The sequence below is a fragment of the Hippoglossus stenolepis genome, chromosome 14 (genome assembly GCF_022539355.2).
Source record: "Hippoglossus stenolepis isolate QCI-W04-F060 chromosome 14, HSTE1.2, whole genome shotgun sequence".
NCBI lineage: Eukaryota > Metazoa > Chordata > Actinopteri > Pleuronectiformes > Pleuronectidae > Hippoglossus > Hippoglossus stenolepis.
The window spans coordinates 17,366,162-17,389,431 of record NC_061496.1 but is presented as its reverse complement, the minus strand read 5'-3'; the positions used below and the strand labels follow the sequence as shown (position 1 = coordinate 17,389,431).

General features: G+C 41.3%; 1 protein-coding gene across 2 annotated transcripts in view; it reads right to left on the bottom strand.

The window, feature by feature from the left end:
• Window positions 1-23,270, bottom strand: part of notch2 (notch receptor 2) — a 46,048-nt gene that overhangs the window by 8,197 nt on the left and 14,581 nt on the right. For both annotated transcript variants that reach the window (XM_047342800.1, XM_047342801.1), the window contains exons 3-25: window positions 11,874-12,148; window positions 11,181-11,388; window positions 10,918-11,051; window positions 10,399-10,521; window positions 8,914-9,147; window positions 8,200-8,355; window positions 7,919-8,104; window positions 7,349-7,462; window positions 7,083-7,196; window positions 6,630-6,863; window positions 5,253-5,363; window positions 4,956-5,148; window positions 4,456-4,601; window positions 4,212-4,325; window positions 3,947-4,066; window positions 3,692-3,844; window positions 2,820-3,048; window positions 2,321-2,522; window positions 2,027-2,180; window positions 1,591-1,775; window positions 1,326-1,458; window positions 860-1,111; window positions 549-661 (exon numbers count right to left, since the gene is read on the bottom strand). In XM_047342800.1, the coding sequence (XP_047198756.1) occupies window positions 549-661; window positions 860-1,111; window positions 1,326-1,458; window positions 1,591-1,775; window positions 2,027-2,180; window positions 2,321-2,522; window positions 2,820-3,048; window positions 3,692-3,844; window positions 3,947-4,066; window positions 4,212-4,325; window positions 4,456-4,601; window positions 4,956-5,148; window positions 5,253-5,363; window positions 6,630-6,863; window positions 7,083-7,196; window positions 7,349-7,462; window positions 7,919-8,104; window positions 8,200-8,355; window positions 8,914-9,147; window positions 10,399-10,521; window positions 10,918-11,051; window positions 11,181-11,388; window positions 11,874-12,148 (3,883 nt within the window). The remainder of the gene's footprint in view (window positions 1-548; window positions 662-859; window positions 1,112-1,325; window positions 1,459-1,590; window positions 1,776-2,026; window positions 2,181-2,320; window positions 2,523-2,819; window positions 3,049-3,691; window positions 3,845-3,946; window positions 4,067-4,211; window positions 4,326-4,455; window positions 4,602-4,955; window positions 5,149-5,252; window positions 5,364-6,629; window positions 6,864-7,082; window positions 7,197-7,348; window positions 7,463-7,918; window positions 8,105-8,199; window positions 8,356-8,913; window positions 9,148-10,398; window positions 10,522-10,917; window positions 11,052-11,180; window positions 11,389-11,873; window positions 12,149-23,270) is intronic.

Genomic DNA, 23,270 nt, shown 5'->3' with positions numbered 1-23,270 from the left:
CTCTACTGTAATCTGACAAAGAAATAAATGATCCTCTAAGATTTAAGTAATAATTAAACATCAGAAACCTTGTTTGTATTCTTGATTTTTAAAGAATGTAAAACTTTCCTTATCAAACTTCTTTATCAATACAATTCTAAATTATATTTATTTCTTTATTTCTTATTAACCAAAGTTTACGTTGACTGTGTGATAGTAGTATTGGAGGAATGTGTGGTGGCCAATCAAGACACAAGAATATAACTGGAAAATGGAAGATTACAGAATAAAGAGCAAAAATCAAAACAGAGAACAAAACATGCAAATACGTGGCATGCCAATGGTTATTTGAAAGACTGATGAGCACAGCGCTGTTAACCAATACAAGACAACAACCTCAAATAAATGCATTACATCACACATGCAATAAGGAGAGTACTGCATTACACTGATCAAATTACTAGAGTGCATGGAAACACAATGACTGTAAAGCTCGTTTGTGACTGTAAAATAACTGTTTGAAACAGTGATATCCTATAATGTTAGAAAAGGACATAGGAGAATCTTACAGAAGCACAGGAGCAGATGTAGCCATGGACTGAGCTCATGTTCATGGAGCAGAAGCCACCGTTGTGACATGGCCTAGATAGACACAGATCCACCATGGACTCACAATGACGACCTTGAGAGACGAAAGTCAGGAAAAAGATAAAGTAAAATACAAAACTGAAATACCTTGCAGAATTAATCAAGACATTTACATACATGAAACTTTGTACATAAAAACACAAACGCCTTTCTGATTTTGTAACAGAAAAATGACTTGATATAGGGATCCTGGTGATGTTACGTCCCTTTGAGCAGCTAAATATAAATGTACCCGTGTATCCATGGCGACAGCGACACTGGTAATTGTTGACCAGCTGCACGCAGTCGAGGCTGCCGGGGGCGTGGCAGGGCCCAGACAGGCATTCATTGAGATCTCCCTCACAGTGTTCTCCAACGAATCCTGGAGGGCAGGAGCATGTGTAACGGCCGATACCGTCCACACACTGTCCTCCGTTCCGACAGCGAGGCTCCCAGGAGCCAGGCTTGGGTGCGCAGTCATCCACATTCACTTCACACTGGAGCCCTGCAGAGCAGAAAACAGAAAGATACATCAAGTCACGTTTTAGATGCTTTCAGCTAATTATATCACCAGTCAATCATTTTAAAATACAAAATCAGTCAAATTAACAATGTTTGTCATTTGCTCCACAAAGTTTTTGACCTTTATCCTCCATTACATTTCAAACTTGTGTGTGTGTGTGTGTGTATTTATGTGGATATGCTATATGTAGTCTTACCGTGTGTTCCAGGTGGACAGGCACAGGTGAAGAGGTTTATGAGGTTGATACAGGTCCCTCCATGCAGGCAGGGTTTAGAGTGACATTCATCCACATCATACTCACAGTTCACCCCCTGGTAGCCGGGTTTACACTGTAGCAATGAATCAACAGAGACGATAGCTCAATGTGTGTTTTAGGAATATCGTGGCTAGCTTGGTTTCAACATAACATTTAAAGTAAAGTACAAAACCATCATATAAAAATAGTTGAGAATTTTACTTACAATACACTCGTATGTGCTCTGATAGTCTTTGCATGTAGCTCCGTTCCGACAAGGGTTTGACCGGCACTCATCCACCATCTCTTCACAGTAGCTGCCCATGTATCCCAGCTGACACTGACACTGGTGGGAATTACCCACATTTATACACCGACCAGCGTTCTTACACACATTCTCCACTTCCACACCTGCAGACGTTTGGAGAAGGACATGGAAATGGTGAATACTGTGAACATGTGTGTGTATTATCACTGTTTTGTTTAAACTTCTGTCAAAAATATTTGTATAGCAACACTGAGACTTATCTCTTGACTTTGTTTCTATTTTACAAGAATTCACAATCAACTTGTATGTGATTACAGGTCATCTCAGTCCCACTTTTGAATATTGTGTTCTTTTTTTATTCTGATAACAAACTCAACAAGAAGTAGCTCCAAACCTTTTGTGGCAGCAAAGTCCTGGCAGGAAAGGTTGGGAACATCACAGTAAAGTCCTGTCCATCTCACTGGACAGTGGCAAGTCCAGGAGGACGTTGTCTGAGAGCAGACACCATCATTGTGACAGTGCACCTGGTTGCACAGGTTTACAAGGTTCTGTACGCAAAGAAGGTAAAGAAGAAAATTATTATAGTTGGTTGTAAAAGACCCCAAATTACCAATTTGCCTAAAAAGGGCTTTACAATCTGTACACCATACAACATCTGTACACTTGCAATGATACAAAGACAAATCACCTGGCAGTTCTGTCCATTGTATCCCATGGGGCAGGTGCAGCGATACGTGCCCAGGCCGTCGGCGCAGGTTCCTCCATTCTTACAGGGCTGAGAGTCGCACTCATTCTGCTCATACTCACAGAACGTTCCGTAAAAACCAGGACGGCAACGGCAAGAGAAGGTGTTGATGTCATCAATGCAAATCCCATTGTTCAGGCAGGAGCTGAAAGGAAGGAGAAAAAAAGTAGGGATTGATGAATGAATAAAGAGATAGGGCAAATACAGTATAAAATCAACAAGGAAAGAATTATTATTAAACAAAAATAATTTAATTAATCTACAGGCTTTAATTAACACTCGTTTACCCAAACTAGATAATTTAGGCATAAATATGTTTACATTCCATCAGGAAATTGCGATACAGTACAATTCATCGATGAGGAAAACATTAAGAAAACAAAAATTAAACGCAGCCAAAAAAAGCAAGTTTTCCAGATCAAGCAACGAATAATCCTCTCACCTCTCAGTGCATTCAAGGATGTTGTGTTCACACAGGATTCCATCAAAGCCCGGTCGGCACTCACACACAAAGCTGTTGACGTAGTCCCGGCAGACAGCACTGTTCCTGCAGGGCTGACTGGCACACTCATCTACCTCAGTTTCACAGCGCTCCCCTTCAAAACCAGCGCGGCAGTCACAAGAGAAACTCCCAACATCGTCCAAACAAGAGCCTCCATTCAGGCATGGGTCTGTAGAGAGGAGAGGGGAGGAGGATTTCTATGATCAAAAAGTTTATTTAAGTAGCAGCTACTGAATAATAAATATATTATGAAAACATTTTTTTATAGATAAATGTATCAATGAGAAATCCATCAGGTATCTGGCTGAACTTATAAGGGTAAAAAAGCAACTTCCCTTGTTTTAACAAGACTATGTGTCTGAAATATTTACATCGTGTACAGACTTGTATCCACGTGTAACCCAATAATTCAGTAGACTTTCTATGCTGCTTTTTACTGGTGTTATTTCCTGTTTCCAACTTTATAAAAACATTATATGTGTTGAAAAATATGGGCATAATAAACTAAGAAGTCAAGGTTCTATTAGTAACTATACACAAAGGGCTGTGTCTGCCCTGGACTATAGTCCGTCTGCACCCATTACCATTCGGCTATAGGGGAATATTGGAACTTGGAGGCGATCAGTACCATTACAGTAGCTAATTCCCTGCAAAGTAAACATCACGAAAAAGAGTAAAAGAGTATGTGAAGGGGATTTTGAAAAAGGTAAAAGCCACAATCAGAAGGGGAGATGAACAAGTGACACCCGCAGCCTATATCTGGTGAGTCAGACTACGAACAAGGTGACAGAAAAAGCTGAAGTGAAACTCACTGGGAGAGCAGTCATCAATGTCTGTCTGACAGTTGTGTCCGCTGTATCCAGGTTGACATTTACATGTGTAGCTGCCTTGACTGTTCATGCAGCGACCACCGTTTTTGCAAGGATTCTTTTTGCACTCATCCACATCGTCACGGCAGCGCTGACCTATACAATTGAAAAACATGTATATCAGTACAGGATCAAATACAAATACACAGAATGTGATACAGCTGCTCTTGGGCACACAACTCGCAGTTTCATACGCACCTTGCCAACCCGCGGGGCACCTGCAGGTGTAAGAGGTGTAGTCTGCAGATGGATGACACACTCCCCCTCGCTCACATGGATGGGAGGCACAGGGAGCCTGCTCCACCTCACAGTTTTTACCTATATTGACATTGTGCACATTTTAGATAAAGAGAGACATATGTGAATGAAAATGTTTGCTAAAATGACATTCAGGTGGCCGCTACAAAGACTGCTATTGGACTGAAAGTGGGTGTTAATATGGTGGAAATGTGGTATCACTAACCCGTGAATGGTGCACTACATTGACAGGTGTAACTGTTGACTCCATCTATACAGAAGCCTTGGTTCAGACAGGGTCCAGATGCACATTCATCAACATTCTTCTCACAGTTTACACCTGATGACAAGAAAAAGGGTGATTCAAAGAATTCTCTGTTAAAATACAGCCTTGTGCCCTCTATTGATTGCTGAACTAAAAGCTTTAAAATGCTATGCTGAATTACAACAATTATCATGATTGTTTTTACCTCTGAATCCAGGTTGGCATTGACAAGTGTAGCCATTATGTCGGTCCAAACAAGTGCCACCATTCTGGCATGGGCTAAGCTGGCACTCGTCCTTTTCCTGGTCACAGTGCTGTCCCACCCAGCCAGCTTTACACTCACAGCGGTACCTTTCCACAAAGGAGAGGCAAGCATATGCTTAAATGGGAAATTACCCATAAAGCAATAATAACACCAGATGCTTGGGCTATTTTCAGCATCAGTTCCAGCAGTTCAAGTCAGGCTAATTCTTATTATGTGATAATGCAGTTCTAATGTTGAGCAGGGGCAAATTTGTAAAGCAAGTTGGAAAAAAATCTGCAGCTGAAGGGGTAAAGGAAAACACTTTTAAAATAAAACTATAATAAATATAGTATAGTAGTTAAATAATACAATAAAACTAGCCCACACAAATCTGTATGTTAGTCCACATCCAACGGTTGGATTTGATAAACACAGAACGATATTCAAAACATAAAACTTACCCATGTTGCTGTTCAATACATTCCCCATGCACACAAGGCTGCGGAGCACAGTGATTTGTCCCAGAGAGACACAGAGGGCCGTGGGTAGTGGGCGGGCACAGGCAGTAGAACCCGTTGACCTTGTCCGTGCAGGTTCCCCCACTCATACACGGGTTTGAGATACACTCGTTGATCTCCACATCGCATTTAACTCCTATTACAGAGAAATGTAAATGAAGTAAGTTGTATTAAAAGCAAATATTGATTTAATATTTTGTTTATGAAACATAAACAGGTATATCTTTAAGAAAAACTTACCTGTGTATCCTGGGGCGCAAACACATTTGTACTCATTTATGCCGTCCTGGCACTCGCCGTACTCACAGGGGTTACTGGCACAGTCATCTTCATTGATCTCACAGTTTATCCCTGAGGAGAGAAATTACATGTGGTCCCTCACATAGTGTAAGAATAGTCAGGTTATCTGATTTATCATTTTATCTGACTATATAATGTGAACTGATATTTAAAAGCAACAACAACCATGTTCTCGTGGTGAAGTATATCAAGTAGCTGTTAAAAAAAATAAATTCAACCACCAGGGGGTAGTAGTACTCCATATATAAAAGTTAATGAAGAAGTGAAAATGTTGACAAAAACGGAGACAGGCCTCCGATAGAACAGAGAAATACTACAAGTATGCATAAGACAAGAGAAGAACAAGAGAAACAAGAGAGAGGGAAAGCAAGAGAGAAACAAAGATGTTGGGCAACACAAAGAGAAAATTGGAAAACAAGAGAGAGAACGAGGCACTTCAAAAGAAGGGGAAATGAGGGCATGAAACCTGAAAGTGAAAAAAACCTGACAGGGTGACCTGACGCCAGTTTTGGTAAAGTGAGCTCAGTGCAGACACCGGTACCAGGCCTCAGGGTGACACAACGTACTGAACTTACTAATCCACAGAGCAATGTGGAGTAGCACCACTCGAACCAGACTTGTGACGGCTAACACACATGTCGAAATACTCTACACTTCACAATACACTGAGAGCTACACAGGAAGCTCTAAGTGTGGGGGATGGGGGGGTCTTAACATTTATTTAAGCTGTTCTTCCAACATGACAAAACTATCCGGGGCTCTTTAATGCGATGTGGTAAACACATTATTTAAAACAGATTATTTCAAACAAAATTCTGTCGAGCTAATTTACACTTCAGAGAAAAAAAACAGTTGTGGTACAAAGTGTCAGAGGAACTACAACTCAAAACTAGTTTTGTGTCGATTGTTCAGTCTGTGTGGTTACTATAGCAACCAGATGTCTAGCGGAGTGGAGCTTTGTCTCAAACCGTGCAGACGACATGGCAGCCAACACATTTTCAGGAGCAAGTGGCTCACACTAGACTGTGGAAGATACATACTTGTGAGGCTGATTATAACGAAAAGTGCCTTAATGATGATGATTTTATTCATGTCTACATCAAACACATCAGCACCCACACCAGGTGTTTCAGAGTGATTTGTTATCACAGTCTGGGTTTACACGAGGTATCTTTTTCCCAGTGAATAATACTGCCCCTAAACATCTCCATCAAATATGTCTGTTCCACATGTCGAACAAGACTTTCTTTGAAGAATAAAAATAAATGTGACAAGTCTCACTATGCAGGCACTCATTTTAACACATGAAGTACTCACCTGTAGTTCCTGGTGAGCAGTTGCATTGGTAGGCATTGACCAGGTCGATGCAGCGTCCTCGGTTCTGACAAGGGTTGCTGTGGCACTCCTGGACCTGGATGTTACAGATGGAGCCCGTGTATCCAGGATAGCACTCGCAGGAGAAGGTGGCGATGCCGTCTTTACACACACCATGGTGGCATGGCTCTGGTACGCAGTCATTGATGTTCTCCTCACAAAGTAGGCCAGTGAAGCCTGAGGAAGGACATTTCTTCTTAATAACCAAAACTATTGCATCATGGATCATGTGACTATTTCAGATTGTTTTCTGGGTAAAATAAGACACTGGGGTTTGATGTGGTGGACTCTAACATTGTCCCTGTTTCTATGGCGCAATCGAAGGGCTGGCTAAACAAATCAGAACAAAGACCATGTCACTTCACTTCACTTAAACATAAAGTTATTCCCTTTTACCTTCAGCACATTCACAGTCATATCCGTTGGGTCGGTCGATACACTTGGCCCCATTTAAACAGGGTGTGCTGGAGCACTCATCAATGTCTATCTGGCACATTTCACCACTGAAGCCTGAAAAACCGAACACAGAACAATATGATGAACATAGTAACTACAAATTAAAGACACATTAAATACATTAAAGAACATTTGGAAACGGTTAGGATGACATTCATTGTCATTTTGAGACATCAAGCAGAGTGCATGGCCTCATGTGTACCAACCTGCAGGGCATTCGCAGACAAAGCGGCTGACCTGGTCCAGACATTTGCCCTGGTTCAAACAGGGGGAGCTGAGACACTCATCCACCTCTATCTCACAATGAGTCCCCTCAAATCCTGCACAAAAGGAGAGAAATTGATTTTCTCATTAGCTACTGCACTTCTTTATCCAGATCTGGAACATCCAAATTTTGATGCAAATTAAACTGATTAAATTATTGAAACAAATTGAGATGCGTGCATTACATTTCAGTACTTTACATTACAATTCTTTTAGATGACGCTTTTATCCAAAGCCACGTACAATAAGTGCAATTAACAATAAGGGTACAAACCCAGAACAGCAAGAATCATGTAAGTACAATTAGTCTTAAAAAAGCCAAACTACAAGTGCTACGTGTAAGTGCAATATATAAGTGCAACTAAACATAATTTTATAAAATAAAAAAATTATATGAACACCAGCGTTGACGAGTGCACCGTCGTGGCTGAGTTATGTCTTCTGAGAGCTTCTAGTCTGATTGTAAAATTTGTTCAAATGTAAGGTAATACGTTATTTCTCAAGAAAAGTACCAGGCATGCAGATGCAGCTGTAGTCCCCAATGCGATCCAGACAAGTGCCATCGTTCTGGCAGGGGCTTGATGCACACTCATTAACATCTTGTTCACAGCGCGGCCCGGCGTAACCCCTGGCACAGTTACAGGTGAAGGAGCCATCAGTGTTCACACACAGACCACCATGCTCGCAAGGGTTGGTACCTAAGGGGGTAAGAAGAAAATGTTTGAAACCGGAAGAGATAAAATGTATAATATGCATGTACAGACATTTTAAGAAGGGTAGCCTTTGTTCTTACCGATGCTGCATTCGTCTCTGTCAATGTTGCAGGTGCTGCCGACATAACCAGGTGGACAGTTACAGTTGAACATGCCACTGATGGGGTTGGTGTCACACTGAGAGCCTTCTCTACAGGGGTTACTGATACAGGCATCATCTCTATGGCACAGCAAACCTGGAACGAATAACGTGTTATTGAGCAATAATGACAAATAAGTTTACCCATTTGAAAAAAGGATCCTAATGCAAAGAACCATCTGTGCTGAGACAAAAATGTCACCAGTGAATCTCCATGGTTGTTCGCAGTTTAGAGAAAAACTATTCCAATGTGCCTTTGCTACTAGGTAGACTAGCAAGAGTAGGAATGGGTCACTAAGTTACCATCTATTCTGTTTATAATTAGTGGAAGTGGATTTACATGGATCATGCTATGTGCATTCTCTTCAAGAATAAAGCTTTTGATGAATTAGAAAACTATTAGTTAACCAAAAGTACTATGGAAAACATTAGTTATGCTTCGACTTCCTCAACTGAATGCAGCTGCCTGCTATTCAAAACTCTATCAACAGCAAGTAATCGATAACGAAGAACATATACAGTGTCAGTGTAAGAACCACAAAATCACTTTTTTGAATGATAAACTATAAAAACAAGTATTGAGCAACAACAGAGAATCACGTTCACGTCAGGTTTGGTATAAAAATGTCTCCATGTGGTTTCACTTCTGGCTCACCTGTCTTTCCATGAGGGCAGACACAGATGAAAGAGGCAACGCGGTCGATGCACGTGGAGCCCGGGCTGCATGAGGCTGTAGCACAGTCATCAATGTTTTCAGAGCAGTCGGGGCCGCTCCACCCATTAACACACACGCAGACGTAGCTACCGATCAGGTTGCTGCATGTACCTCCATTCTGGCAGGTGTTTGGCTGCAGACGACACTCATCCACATCTTCTGTACAGTGCTGACCTGTGGAGGGGCAGAGGCAACGACATGGAGTGGAGGAAAGAATATCGAACAAATTAAGTTAATGCTCCGTGGAGCTTGTTACGAATATGGCTCCATATTTTCTTTTGAATGCATTTTTATTTAAAAATGGTTTGTTGCTCACATGGAAACAACAAGTTTAAGTTGGCTTTGCTTCCCCTGGTTGGATCAATATTACACAAACTCACACAGTCCCAAGGAAGCTGATGCATGCATGTTTGTTTTGTAAATGGAAAGCTTGAATATGCTACACAAGTGTGTCAGCAGAGACACACCTTGTGTAGAGAACAATTCTCAGAGATACAGAGAAAGACATCAGAAGAGAGGTAGGAAATATGATATGACTAGAATCACCGCACTGCGGTTGTATGTCACCACCAACCAGTGCCTTTCCCGTCTACATATTTCTAAAACATTTTTTGTAGATTCATATAAGGTCAACGTGACCTTGATCTTTGAGCACAAAAATCGAATCAGTTGATCCTTAAGTCCAAGCGAATGTTTCTATCAAATTTGAAGAAATTCCCTCAAGGTGTTCTTGAGATATCGCGTTCATGAGAATAGGTCGGACGGACTGAGATCAACCTGAAAACATAATGCCTCTGGCCACTGCCCTCTCCGGCACGGAAGCATAAAAACAGACCACATGAAGGGATGGATGCTATTATCACTGATCATACACATTTACTCCACCTGATTGCTCAAACAGCACTCAGAGAAGTAAAGATGTAACAGTAGAAACAAGATTTAATTGTTATTGACATGGGGTTTGGAAAATGGGTTATGTTTTCATCTGGGTTTGCTCCTTTGTTTGTCTATTAGTTAGCACCATTACAAAAAAAACACAAGACAGATTAACATGAAACCTGTGTGGAAGGATGTGGTATGGATGAGGAAAGAACCCAATACATTTTGGTGCAGATCCAGATTACTGGGCAGAAACCGGATTTTTTTTCAGGTTCTGTAACACTGCTTTATAGGGCATTGTTTTTTTACATTGTCACAGGGTTCCCGGGGAACAATTCATGGGTCTTGATATAAGAAACTAAGTATAATTGGGAGATGAAGATTGATATAGATTGACATCTATAAATGCAGTTTATAATGTGCAGTTTGATTGAATTTTAGGGGACTATTGGGCAAAGAGATAGTAACTGTACCACATTAACAACCATAGCATAATAATGGCTATAGGAACAGATATACAAATGATCATACACACAAATCCCTTACCAGTCCACTCAGGGGGGCACTGACAGTTGTAGGTGTTGACTCCGTCCATACAGGTTCCTCCATTGGCACACTGGTGATTGGGGCAGTCATCAAGGTTGTTCTCACAGTTACTCCCATTGAAACCTTGCACAAGTTTAAAGAAACATTAGTTCAATTGTGCGTTGGGAAGACAAGCAATATATATTCTTTGGTATAGTATCATATGGTGTGTGTATATGTTTTGCTGGTGTATAAACAGGGTGGGTGTTTGTTGTGTCTCCAAGGAAACTGTAGCAAACTGGCAGTGCAGTGTGTTTAATACAACACAACCAGCAGGATCAGACTGTTTACACTACAAACATCATGTAACAATTCAGAAACTCAAAGCTGCATTTACATGTCTACAAACTCCCTCTGTGTCTCCACCAGGCTACAACATTGTCCATTGTACACAGCCTGAGTTTTTTTCTGGTTCATGTTCAGAGTGAGCATTAAAAAGATGAACAGAAAAGTAGTCTTTCACAATTTAAATCCTCCTACCTGGAAGGCAGTGGCAGGAGTAGCTGGTTTCAGTGTTCTGGTGGCAGGTGCCTCCATTTAAGCAAGGAGACGGCGAGCACGGGATGTATGAGCTTTCACAATTTCGGCCTGTAAACCCCGGGCCACAGACACACCTGCAGCAATGACAAGAGTTTCATTTCGTTTCATTCAGTCTTTACAGTGGACTTCTGTTTCAAATTAGTGATCAAATTGAATACATTTTGACACTTTCCCAATTGGGTTACTACAAATTAGATACTCACTTATAGGAGCCAGGGGTGTTGTCGCAGGCTCCTTCATTTTGGCATATAGAGGGTGTGGCGGCACATTCATTTGTGTCATTAAGGCAGCGAGGACCTGTGTAGCCAGGAGGACAGGTACATGTGTAACTTCCAGCAGATGGAGAGCTGCACTTTCCACCATTAGCACAGGGACTAGACAGGCAGCTGTCTTCATGTTCACAACTTGGTCCTGGGGATGAAGACGAAGCAGAGGACTTCATGTCATTTCATGATGTTGTGTAACTGTGCTCATCACAAATTATCACAAATTTTGTTTTTTATTTTTCCAGGATACTGTCAACAAACATTAAGCCTACAATTGTCTATAGGACACTTTGGGCCTTCTCTAAAACAGAATTCACTAAAAAATATATTTAACTAATTGATAGATAATTATCGAATACATGTGTCAGAATCCAAAAATATAGTTCGCACATTAAGGAACTTTAAGTTTTTATTAGCCATGTCAGCAACTTTTAAGATATCCTGCTAACAGCTAAACAAGCACAACCACAAACGGATCATCCCCGGTGGAAGCAATAGCAGGCTTCTGAGCTCTAGCTTATTAAAGTAACCTCCTACATTGCAAACAAATACATCATTGTTGTGGTGAGAGACAGATGGCAGACCTCACCAATCCCGTGGAAAACTCCTGACAAAGAAACAGTGTCTCACCTGTCCATCCTCTGGCGCACTCACACTTGTACTTGTCGAGGGACAGCAGGGTGCAGACACCTTGGTTGGCACAGGGGTTGTTCGGGTAACACGTGGAGTTCTGGGGAGTTTGACAGTGCAGACCAGTGAAGCCCAGGGGGCAACTGCAGGCGGCGCTGCCTGGTACAGGTACACCAGCCAACATGGACACTGAGCAGTTCCCTCCATTCAGGCAGAATCCGGGTTGACAAGGGTCCTTGTGTTGGCAGTACTCACCCAGAAAGCCAGGTGCACACCTGGACACACACACACACACACACACACACAAATATAAGTCATGGTGCAAATCATTTAGAGCTAATCATCCAAGATGATAAAGTTGAAAGATGAGTTACACAAATATGTGTATGAGTGCGTGTTTGACAGAAGCAAACAATCAAAACAAAAGATTGAGTTTCAGTCACGTAGATGTAAGGCACCGCATCAGACAAGTGCTGCTGAGGCTGAATGCACACACAAAGACTATCAAATACACAATACTGCTAATTCACAGACTTCACAGTATTAGCAAAATGTGTAGTTGTGTGAAACTAGTTGTTTTGTTGCTTACAATATTAAACCATGTAGTAAATGGTTATTAGACTCAACTCATTTTCATTTAATGCCTTTATCAAGAGAGAAATCTGATGCTATTGACAGTACAGGGCCTGATGCTCAACAGGAAGGATTTTCAGTCTCATGTTGTTAAGATGAGACAGGAATAGAACCACGAACCCTAAGAGCTTAATTTTAACAATATAAGCACATTTAGGGCAAATCTAAATCCCCTTTTACTAGTTTAAGTTGTGTGTTGGTCACTGCCTGAGGTGCATGGTTCCAAAGGGTTGCCCATAGTACTCTGGGCGTGGTGTAAAATAAACCAATCAACTCCCTCCTTGGTGGATTGACATTACTGTGGCAGATTTGCCAGGTAGTAAGACAGATTCCATCATGGTTTTGCCCATGAGCAAAGTGAAAGACATGGCCTTGACATTACTGAACAAACTGCTCTGAACCCTGCGCTGTTGCCCCATAAACCCTGCTCAGAGAAAAGAGGGAAGCTGGTCTAAGGGTTAAACTGGGGTCAGTTTTGGCAAAGAAGAAGTTCAAAAGCAGAAGGATGTGAGGTGGAGTTATCTGGAAGTTGTTGACTGAAGCCTGGTAGAAACTAAAAACAACAAGCAGAAAGCACCAGGAACTTGGGCAAAGTAACAGATGAACAATATTCCTGCCAACAGATAAGTAATACCATAAACTACATAAAAGTTGTTCACAAAGAACTGTGTGGTATACAACTGAAAGAAAAGCACAAACACTTCGCTTTTACCGACTTATGACCACATTTTCAAATCATGTGCATCTGTTTTTCCTTCTGCTTAGTCATCACTCATTTCTTTCGATTTCTCTTCTTTGTCAGTGAATCAACTGCATGCTGAGCAGTGGGTAGGAAATAGCAATATTACTCAATGTGTCCACTAGAGATCTCAAGAAGACAATGCTCCCTCCATCACTTTCTATTCCTTTGTTTTTTCTGTCCCTCCCACTTTCACTTCTCTGTATGTGACAGTATTTGGTTGGAGGTTTTGCTTTGTTACTGAACAGAAAAGCATTAGGTAACTTCCTGTGTGTACCACTTTGTTCAGCCTGTCTCACATGGAGTGTGTGTGTGTGTGTGTGTGGCACATGGCAGACACACTGTCTGGGGACTGTGGGCAACTGAGCGACCTGCAGCCTCTTACACAGGCCTCTAAACCCACCTCCCTAGAGGGGCTCAGGTAACATATAATGGGAGAGTAGAAATACAGCACACTGTAACCAACACGCACAGGCAAACTCATACCCTCTTTCCTAAAACCGCCAAAAGAAAACAACATGGATATTTAATAAATAAGCAGATCTGTAGCATGTAAAAACATACCAGAATCCAGGATCTGTCTTATGTCAGTCTTATTTAATCTGAAATGGAGAAAGAACTGTGCAGATAAAACTTGCTTGATACTCGTCTCACGCTTTCTAACTTTTATTTATTATTGGCCACTCCACCCTAAAGCAGCTTGAAGATGTTAGGTTGTGAGCACATGGGAAAGTGGGAGAATCTTGAGTCCTGCCAGGCAGAAGTTTCACAGATCAGTCACATCTGTGATACTTGTGCCTGGTATGATGCGAGTCACCCGCTGTCTCTTCAAATGTGGCGAGCAACGTCTAACAATACATTCATAGTCTAGCTCACACATTGTTCACAAATGTACAGTGACATGCGCACCATCAAGTGCGAATTCGTTTAACCGAATAAACACTACAACATTGTTCCATGTGTCTATTTTTACAGTTTCCAATTCGTTTTCTTTATCAACTTCAAGTGTAGAACAGGTCTGACAGTATTTGCTCATCGTTAAAAAATTGGTGGTAGTATGGTATCTATAGCCAAACCCAGAAATATCTTATCCCCCAGGGCTGTATACCTAGAGCGTTATCTAAAAATGATTGACGCACATTATAAATACATCAATGGCCCTGTTCAAACCTTGCATTAACATATGTCTCGGGTGATCTGATCACAAGTGGACAGCTCTGACTCCGTCAGTTCACACCTGGCAATAGAATGTGTTTTCACATGAAACACTGAGTAGAGCAAAACTGTTTTTGGTTCGGCAGAGGACGTCAGCTGAGTAGGTGGTCCGTCACTGAGGCCCAGGACACATTGGGGTTCACACTTCTAAAATAAAATGTAGTCATATGCGTCCCTGACCACCTCTGAATGGGGTCTGAGTGATGTGATCTCAAATGTGTCCTTGTGTGTACTTGGAGCTGTCAACTTGTGATCAGATCACCCGTAAAAATCTTCTCTAAAAATCTTCTATTCGCACATACTCACGGTGCTGATGACAAAAAAAATGGAAGATTAGTGATGTCAGATCTTCAAAGAAAAGACAAACTTGCTCTCCCTCTTGACCTAAACCCTCACAGATTAGAAATGGACATACTTCCTCTATACCTTGTCTGTAGCTGCATGTGTGCACTACAACTCCCTACATCCCCCAAAATATATTCCTACACAAAAACACGCACACACATAATTACACAAACACAAAGATGGCCGCCCCCTCCTCCCCCTCACTCTAAACAAAAACACAGCTTGTCCATGATATCTCAACAAGACGGCCGTGCTGAGAGTTAGGACCGCTCTTTTTTTCCTTCACAGACAACCCCCTCCACCCCTTTCCCAGAGTAATGACACAGCCCTCTGCCCTGTGACATACATCACATTAGCAGGCTGACACACTAAGAGCACCATGTCCAGGTTAATGCCAGGTTTACATTTCATTGGGAACATTTCACACATTTTTACCGTAAAAACTATGGGAAACATGAGATGTATTTTCAAAGTCAAGACGAACCACTTCAATGGGAGAAAGGGGGGAATTTGAAACGTGTGCTTTGTTGTAACATTTAGCCAGATTTTCGGTCTTTTGAGTTTGGAATAAACACAATGCCCTTTGTGGGGCATTTCTTTTCTCAGTTATGTCACATAAAACAGAATTAGTCAAGTTAACCTAAGTATGACTCCTTTCGTAGAGTTGTCTTGAAAAGGTATTTGCTACTTTAAGGTTTGTGTGGCAACAGGACAGTATAGTAGTAGGATAGTAAACTTAGTCACTTCATATCTAACCAGTGTTGACAGAACCAAATGCCATGGCGTCAGGAAAAGATACCACCCTGTCCTTCAGGTTTCACTGCCAGATAGAGAGTTTATTATTTAGCCACTGGCTGTATCACTAGAGCCAGAGGCAAACAGACTAGGCTGTGCAGGATTCACATCATTGTCAGGGATTGGTGGCTCACTGAGGAAAAGATAACCCAGCACACTCACACACTGGCTTGTCCCTGAATACAGCACAGGAAGCAGCGTGATTCTTCTGCTAAATGTTCATACGCACTACAGAATAAAGGCTAGAATTTGAAATCACACACACACACACACACACACACACACACACACACACACACACACACACACACACACACACACACACACACACACACACACACACACACACACACACACACACACACACACACACACACACACACACACACACACACACAGCTCTGCTTTCATGAACAACACAGCGGAGCCGCTTTCTGCAGCCAAGCTCATCTATGGGATTCTTTGTTTTGCTCCATGAGGCCTTTTTTTCCTCCTCTTTTCTCCATCCTTCTCTCACACTCCGTGCAGTTTCCTGCAGCCCTTCTTTCCCTCCGTTTCTCACTCCTCCACCTCTCATTTCTACCCCACTCTCGAGGTGTCAGGTTTCCACAGCTGGCTCACATTAGCGCCCCCTTCTCATGCACCGCACTCCCCCCCCTCTCTCTCTCTGCACCCCCTCTCTCCTTCATTCTCTCTCCTCCTCCTCCTCTACCTTGTGCTGACCTCTGTCTATCCTGGCCGGCTGTAGGGGGCTTCAATAAGCAAAGAGGGAGGATTGATTCCCAGTCACTCATGTAATGTCCCTCACCTCCAACCCTAATTCCTGTGTCTCAGGCTCCTCATTCTCCTCCCATCCCTGATCCATCCTTCTCCTTTTGTGTCCATTCTCTCCCCCTACCTCTCCACCTTCCTCTCCTCCCCCTGCTGCCACTTTTCTAGTCTGAACAACGCTTAATAACTCCATCATGCTCTCCCCCTGCAGCCATCACAGTTAAAACAGTGTGAGAGAGAATACACCAGCTCACATTTCAATCTCGGGCTCATTCCCTGGCTTGGCTGGTGCATAGGTGGCCTATTCATTGTACTGTAGTCCTGTGTGTACATGCACGGATGTCACAATTCAGATGCAGAATACATTACTCTATTTACTGTGGCTTCCACACATGCCTGTGCCATTAGCTTAATGGGTGATGTAAATTAGCCGTCCAGGTTGTAAGATGGTAAAGTTCCTGAAATAAGATCTGCTGCCATTTTGACTATAATGCAACTTCATCAGAACCAAGAGTCTTTAGAAAGTTGAATCCAAATCACAAATCATGATCACAATTATTCAATACTGACAAATATATCAAAATATAGCAACTGCATCACTGTTGTTCAAACCAATGATTTGTGTGAGTCGTGACTTGAGACCAAAAACTTGTAAGTCAAAAACTTTCTTCAGACCAGAAGGATATGTACCAGAAGGAAGATAAACTGAGATTAACTTCAACAAACTTCAGATACAGAGGTATAACACAAAGGAGGAAGCACTTTTTTGGACCTAAAAGTTTAACAATGGAGCCCCATTTCTGTACAGGCAGGCAAAAGGTGAACTAAGGTGAAGGTTTTTTTTAAACACGGGTAAAAAGAAAAGGGGTGATTGACTCCTTCCCCTTTGTCAGTAAAAGAGTTTTCGTTTCTGTTTTTTTTCCACAGTGAGTAACGCAATGACGCCATGAAAGCACCTGAAACTGAGACTTTCTCTCCCCTTGCAGTCTTGCCAATGTTGTATTTTGCACAATATGAAGAGAAAAAAAAAATCACTGTACCCAAGATGTAAGGTCTTACATGGTCACACTAAAAGAATATAAACTAAATGCAAACAGAAGTGCAAAAGCAGTCAATAACACCATCACCTCGAGCCAGTGGCACTATATTGAGGACAAGCCTCAGTGAGCTTATGGCAGTTTTGTGATACCCTTGATTAAATTCAGACATTTCAAAGAGGCATCCATTACAGAATCAGGGCTTGACATTGACGTTTTGAGGCTTGTCCCACAAGATCTTTCTCTTACGTTGCCAGGGGGGTAAAACAGGTCTTGCACTAAGTGACTAGCAATAGTGTAATAGTTAGGCCCATACACCAGTGGGTGCGACAGGTAGGTCAAGAGGTTTGTTCTACACTGGAAAATTAAAATGCAACTTAACTTAGAGGCACAGCTTTAATTACAGGTTATTTTCGATGGGATGGAAACTATGAACATGTCACTTAAATAATCATAAGTCATTTTTCTGAGTTGGAGGTGTATTTCTGCCACGGTAGCTCACTTCTCAGCACTTTAGCAGAGTAAGGTGTGAAAGAGATTCAAGTTCACACACACATAAAAGAAGGTGGGTGAAGTGAAGAGAGAGCACAACGAGGTGGAAGTAAAAGTCAGAAAAGTAATGAGAGTGAGACGTATTGAGAGGGAAGGAAGCGGGGCAGCCAGACTGAGAAGCATCAGTGCAGACAGAATAAAGAAATGCAGAGCAGGGTGGAGTCTAAACTCGGGCCTTGTGGTAACATTTCAGGCTATGTTTAGAAACATGTTCATAAAGAGTCATCTGAGTGAGCACGGGACTCATTTTCTCTCTAAAAACTTCTTCTGCCGATCTCTCTATGTTCTGTCATTATCCTGTTTGTGGGGTGGTTTAAGTGGAGTCTCCAACAATACGTCTGTAAGCTGAAAAAGGTTCTATATCCAGGTCTGCTCTGTGTGTAGTAGACCATGGACTGATTTAGAAATCTATAACTAAAAAAAAAAAGCACAGTGTATACCCTCCTATTAAGTTCACCTGATGACAGAATTACTGATGTTTCCCAAGTATTGAATTTATTACTCTAGCCCACCCATGAGATTCACTTGGAACTTCCCACTGGCAGGCAACAGAGTGAGAAATTTAACATGTTATTTATGTGCTGGTGTTGATATTTGTCAGCTTATTATTCAAATAAAAACGAAATATTAATTGAAACTGAATTACATTTAATTGATTATAGTTGCATATACTTTACTGATTACTTGGGCTTATTAACAAAGCAAAGAAGACCGATAGTAAACTGGTCAGAGTCAGAGACTTCACATCACAGAAGATGTACAGACTCAGACTGAGTGTCACAATGTGACAGAGCTGAGGTACTTTTGACCCCACAATGTCATCATCAGTGTGTGACAGAGAGCTACTTATCACCTCACTGCATGTGGGTTTATGGTCTGGTTGCTACATTCCTCACTGTTTTGGAAGGCTTCCTCTTTTGAAGAGTGAGGGTTGACTTTCCAGACCTTCAAGAAGCGCACTGTTTGTGTATTTCACCCTTTATGTGTTTGTTTTTGTTTGTTACCTTCACCAAGGAGTTTATGTTTTTGTCTGCCTCTAACTGTTTGTTTGGGGTGGGGCATAACCCCAAAAAGTACCTATTAAAATCTGGCGCCAATCAGGATCAGGGGGGAGATGAGGAATTTTACTTTCTTTAAGTTTGCAATATATGATTGATTTCTCAGTGAATAATTCATGGATCTTGATGAAGAAAATGTGGTGTGTTTAAGGGACTGATACTTGTGAATGTGTGCTATTTGGTGCAGAATGATCCAAATAAAAATCCACATCTAGTGAATTCAAATGTGGTTTCATAAGGGGAATGTGGGGCAGAGACGGAGTGCCATTCCAGTTTTTAATATTTCTTTTATCATGGTGATCCTCCAAGAGAGATTTAAATCCCAGCGACCACTGACAGTAGAACATGAAGGCCAAGCTCTACTGATTTGATTACGTTTCATAACTAAACAATGACTCAATTTAACTATAAAATGAGCCAAGATCAAAATAGTTGCAGCCCTTGCATCATCATAGCAACACACAGAGCACCATTCAAATAAAGATATGTTAGCTGAACTTCAGACCTCTCTGTGCCAGTACGGGAACTTGCCACAGGCTCAAGGTGCCCCTGACAATTCAAAGACACACACACAGACATACACAAATATAGTACTTATACAAACATACACACAAAGAAACTCTTATCATTGTGGTTCCAGTCTCCACATCTACAGTGCTGTTGACTAGGAGTGAAAGAGTGGGAAATCACTGCCGTGGGTTCTTTTTTTCTTCTCAAGGGTTTGTTGACTTTGGTTTGGATTGTATGCCAAATCCAGTTCAGATATGTGTGAATGTGTGTGTGTTTATTTGTACCTGATGGTGTGGGTGTGTAATGCATCTGATGTGAAAGCATCTCTCGCTTCATTCAATCTTCTGCAGGCATCCCCTTTTATATCTTAAAGGCATGAGACTTTAAGAGCAGATGTGGCTGTGAAATCATAACACAAGTTTCTATGAGGTGACACAAAGTGGCTGAAACTGATAACAGCAAGAACAAAAGGTCTTCAGCAAACCTCTACAAACAGAAATATCTTATCAGAAGATGGCGCAAGCATGACTTTAATAAAGGTAAAAGTTGAAGATGTAAAAAACAATGTATAAAACTAAAATAAAGAGAAAAGAAAGTGTTGAGAAAAGATTCTGGGGTTGTGGGAGAAGGATTAAAAGGCCAGGTGAGTTTTGTCCAGAGGCATCTAAATCTTTGCAGCAGTGGGAGGGATCAGGGCACGGATGGATGAGTGACAGTTTGATGAAGAGGGCGTAGCAAGAGGGAAATTACACTCCTCTCTCCGCTCCTCTCTCGTTTCCCTCCCTTCCCCCCCTCGGTGCTGCTCTCTCATCATTAAGGAGTTGTGCTCCGAGGTATTCCTCCTCAAATTACCTGAAAAGAGACATCCTCTTTTCTTTTGGCCCTTTCTCTTCCTCTGTAGCCAGCAGGCAAATTCTACACGTCAATCAAACTGGCAGCAGGTCCACACAACACAGTGACTCTCTCTCCTCAGTCTAAAGAAAGATTTTTTAATAAACATAAAGACATGACAGTGACTACAAGAGACAAAAGATAATAGAGGGAATATGCATTGAGAAGATGGAGAGTCAATCCCTTTGCTCTCATGGAGTAGTGAAGCGCTTGGACAATATATTATGTGTATTCTCACTAATGCGTCTAATCAGAAATTGACCCCAAACAAACAACAACTTACTTAAGTCAAGCCCACTACTTAATTGTATTCTTCTTTGATTCTAATGAAATAGCTATAATAGCTGATTGTGTGTGTACATTTATGACCTCAAGCCTCCACTTGAAAACAATGCCTGCATACCACAGAGAAACATGCCTGTTTGTCTGTATCAGTCCTGCCCCCACATGCTCTATATGAATGTGTGTGTGACTGAGCGACTGAGCGTGCTGAGAGATTGTGCACAGAGATAAGAATTGTCTTGATTACACAGACATGGGACGTCTTCATTAGGTCCTACTTCAGAAAACACTGGAAGCAATGACTACATGGCAAGCATTAAAAAGTCCAGAGTGAAAAGCTGCATGTTCCTAACCACACAGAAGTTTGTTGAGATCCCTTCGTGTAAATGTAAAAGTCCTCAAGCCCAATGTCACAGCATAACCAATTTCTCTGTGCTCTTATTCAATAAATATCTCATCAGAAGTATTTGCATCCCTTCAGCAAGGATAATTTATAAATACGCAACAAGCAAATTTGTGCACATAACCGGGCAGTGACACAGTCACAACACACACACCTTTTTCTCACACCCAAAGCTGAAGGCTTGCAGTGTCACCGGTTAGACAACTTCTCTGCAACCTGTCCTACGAGGCCGCAGGTCGACCTCTCCCATGTACTTAAACTTGTAGAACATTCTTCATTTCTTGAACGAGACGCCTGAGCTTTCTATGCAAGCAAAAAATTCAAACACTTTTTCTTTTTTTTTTCTAGAAATGGAATTTAATCAGTGAACGCTAATGTACTGTATTAACAACGAGGCTCAGGTACACTGGATCTAGTGTTAAGAAGTTTTCAGTTTCTCTTCCCTTCTCATTTTCTGTCTCTCTTAAATGAAAGAAGTTTGTCTCCACTGTGGTTATGATAATTTACCAATGTCCAAACAAAAAACAATACTGTACTTGCCTGAACTTCTATTATAATTTTCCTGTTATTACATAATTTGAAAATATTTAATAATAGGTCACTTGTTTTTTCATCCTACTCTCTCAATTGAAACAAAGCTGGCTAAACTTAACTAGGAATGCCTCTAAGAAAACAGATGAACTGTCCGTCTGTTAACCATGTGGTGACCTATCATATTATTTGTCAGATTTATAACAGTTACTCACAGTCTCATACATAGGGACGCAGGTCTGAGCCAAAGTGACTGTTTACTTACAAATGGCTGTCTCTACTATACTGAGGAGACTAATAAACACATAATTACATTTTAACACAATGAGCCTTTTGACTAGCAGCACAGTGCAGACAGGACCAGACACACAGGGCAGAGGCAAGCGTGTGTGTGGGTGCATGTGTGTGTCTGTGTTGTTCCTGATGGCACAAGACACTGACTGAGTAGTTAATCAGTCTAACACTAAGCCTGCGCTCTGTCAGCTGACTCTTCTAAACTAGGAGACTTGTCTGTGTGTGTCTCCAGGGCAAGAGGCCTTTCTACTGTTTTTCTTTTATCTTCAATGTCATCATGTATTTCAGAGAAAAAATACTGACTTTATGGTCACGACTGGAGACGGATAGGCTACAAGAAAATATACAAGACAAGAGAAAAACAACAAAATCTTCCCACATGCCTTAAAAATGTATATTTTCTAGTTCCCTTGTACAAAATCGACAAAATAAATAATAATAATAATTAACAATATAATAGAAATTAAATGGAATGTTTACCCTGAAGCACTGTTCTGTATGTAAGTCATATTAAGGACACTGCTCTGACGTTACATGAGATTTTTTATCTGGGTATATGGTAAGGCAGGGATGGGTCATCATTTTTTAAATTTTGAAATAGTCATAAAATTATAAAAGCAGTTTATGCAACTATCACCCTGTCTCTAATCAAAACATTGTCCCTTATTTATACTGGTGCCTTGTAGTAAGTAATACTACGATCAGCAGAAGGAGACTTTAATGCACCTAAAAGCTGTATAACTGTCATTAAACAACAAAAAAGCAGAACAAATGCATTTCCACTAGCCCCAGTAAAAATGTGTGTGTGCTGGATTTAAAGTCGAATAGATCCCTGTGATTTTGCTAAAAATTCCCATATCTACTTTGAACTCGTCTAGGCAACATAATCTCACTGTTTCCTCTTTAAATAAGCTTGACCTAGCCATTCTAGCCTATGTTGATTTCTGACATATTGAATCCACCCATCATACGCAGCCAAATTGCAGATGCTAAAAAACTAGATGCAGCAAGACCCCTTATCGTCACACCCATCCTAGCCTCACTTAAATGGTTGTCTGTAAGATCAAGGGTTGACAATAACACCCGCTGTCTATTAAAATACTTGATTCTCAAAAAAAAAAAATCAGAGTCAACAGGACTCACACATACACACACAAACAGACTCTCACACACACATGCAGATGCTCCACACCAATATATCTCCTCACACCTGCAGTACAGAGTCTATCTGACCTTCAATTTGTCAGAGGGAATGTCAAACACTGATTACGATGTGTCGCTTTCACCTTCCCTTTTTTTTACAGAAGCAGCACAGTGTTGGAATTCCAAAAGCTCTGGGAA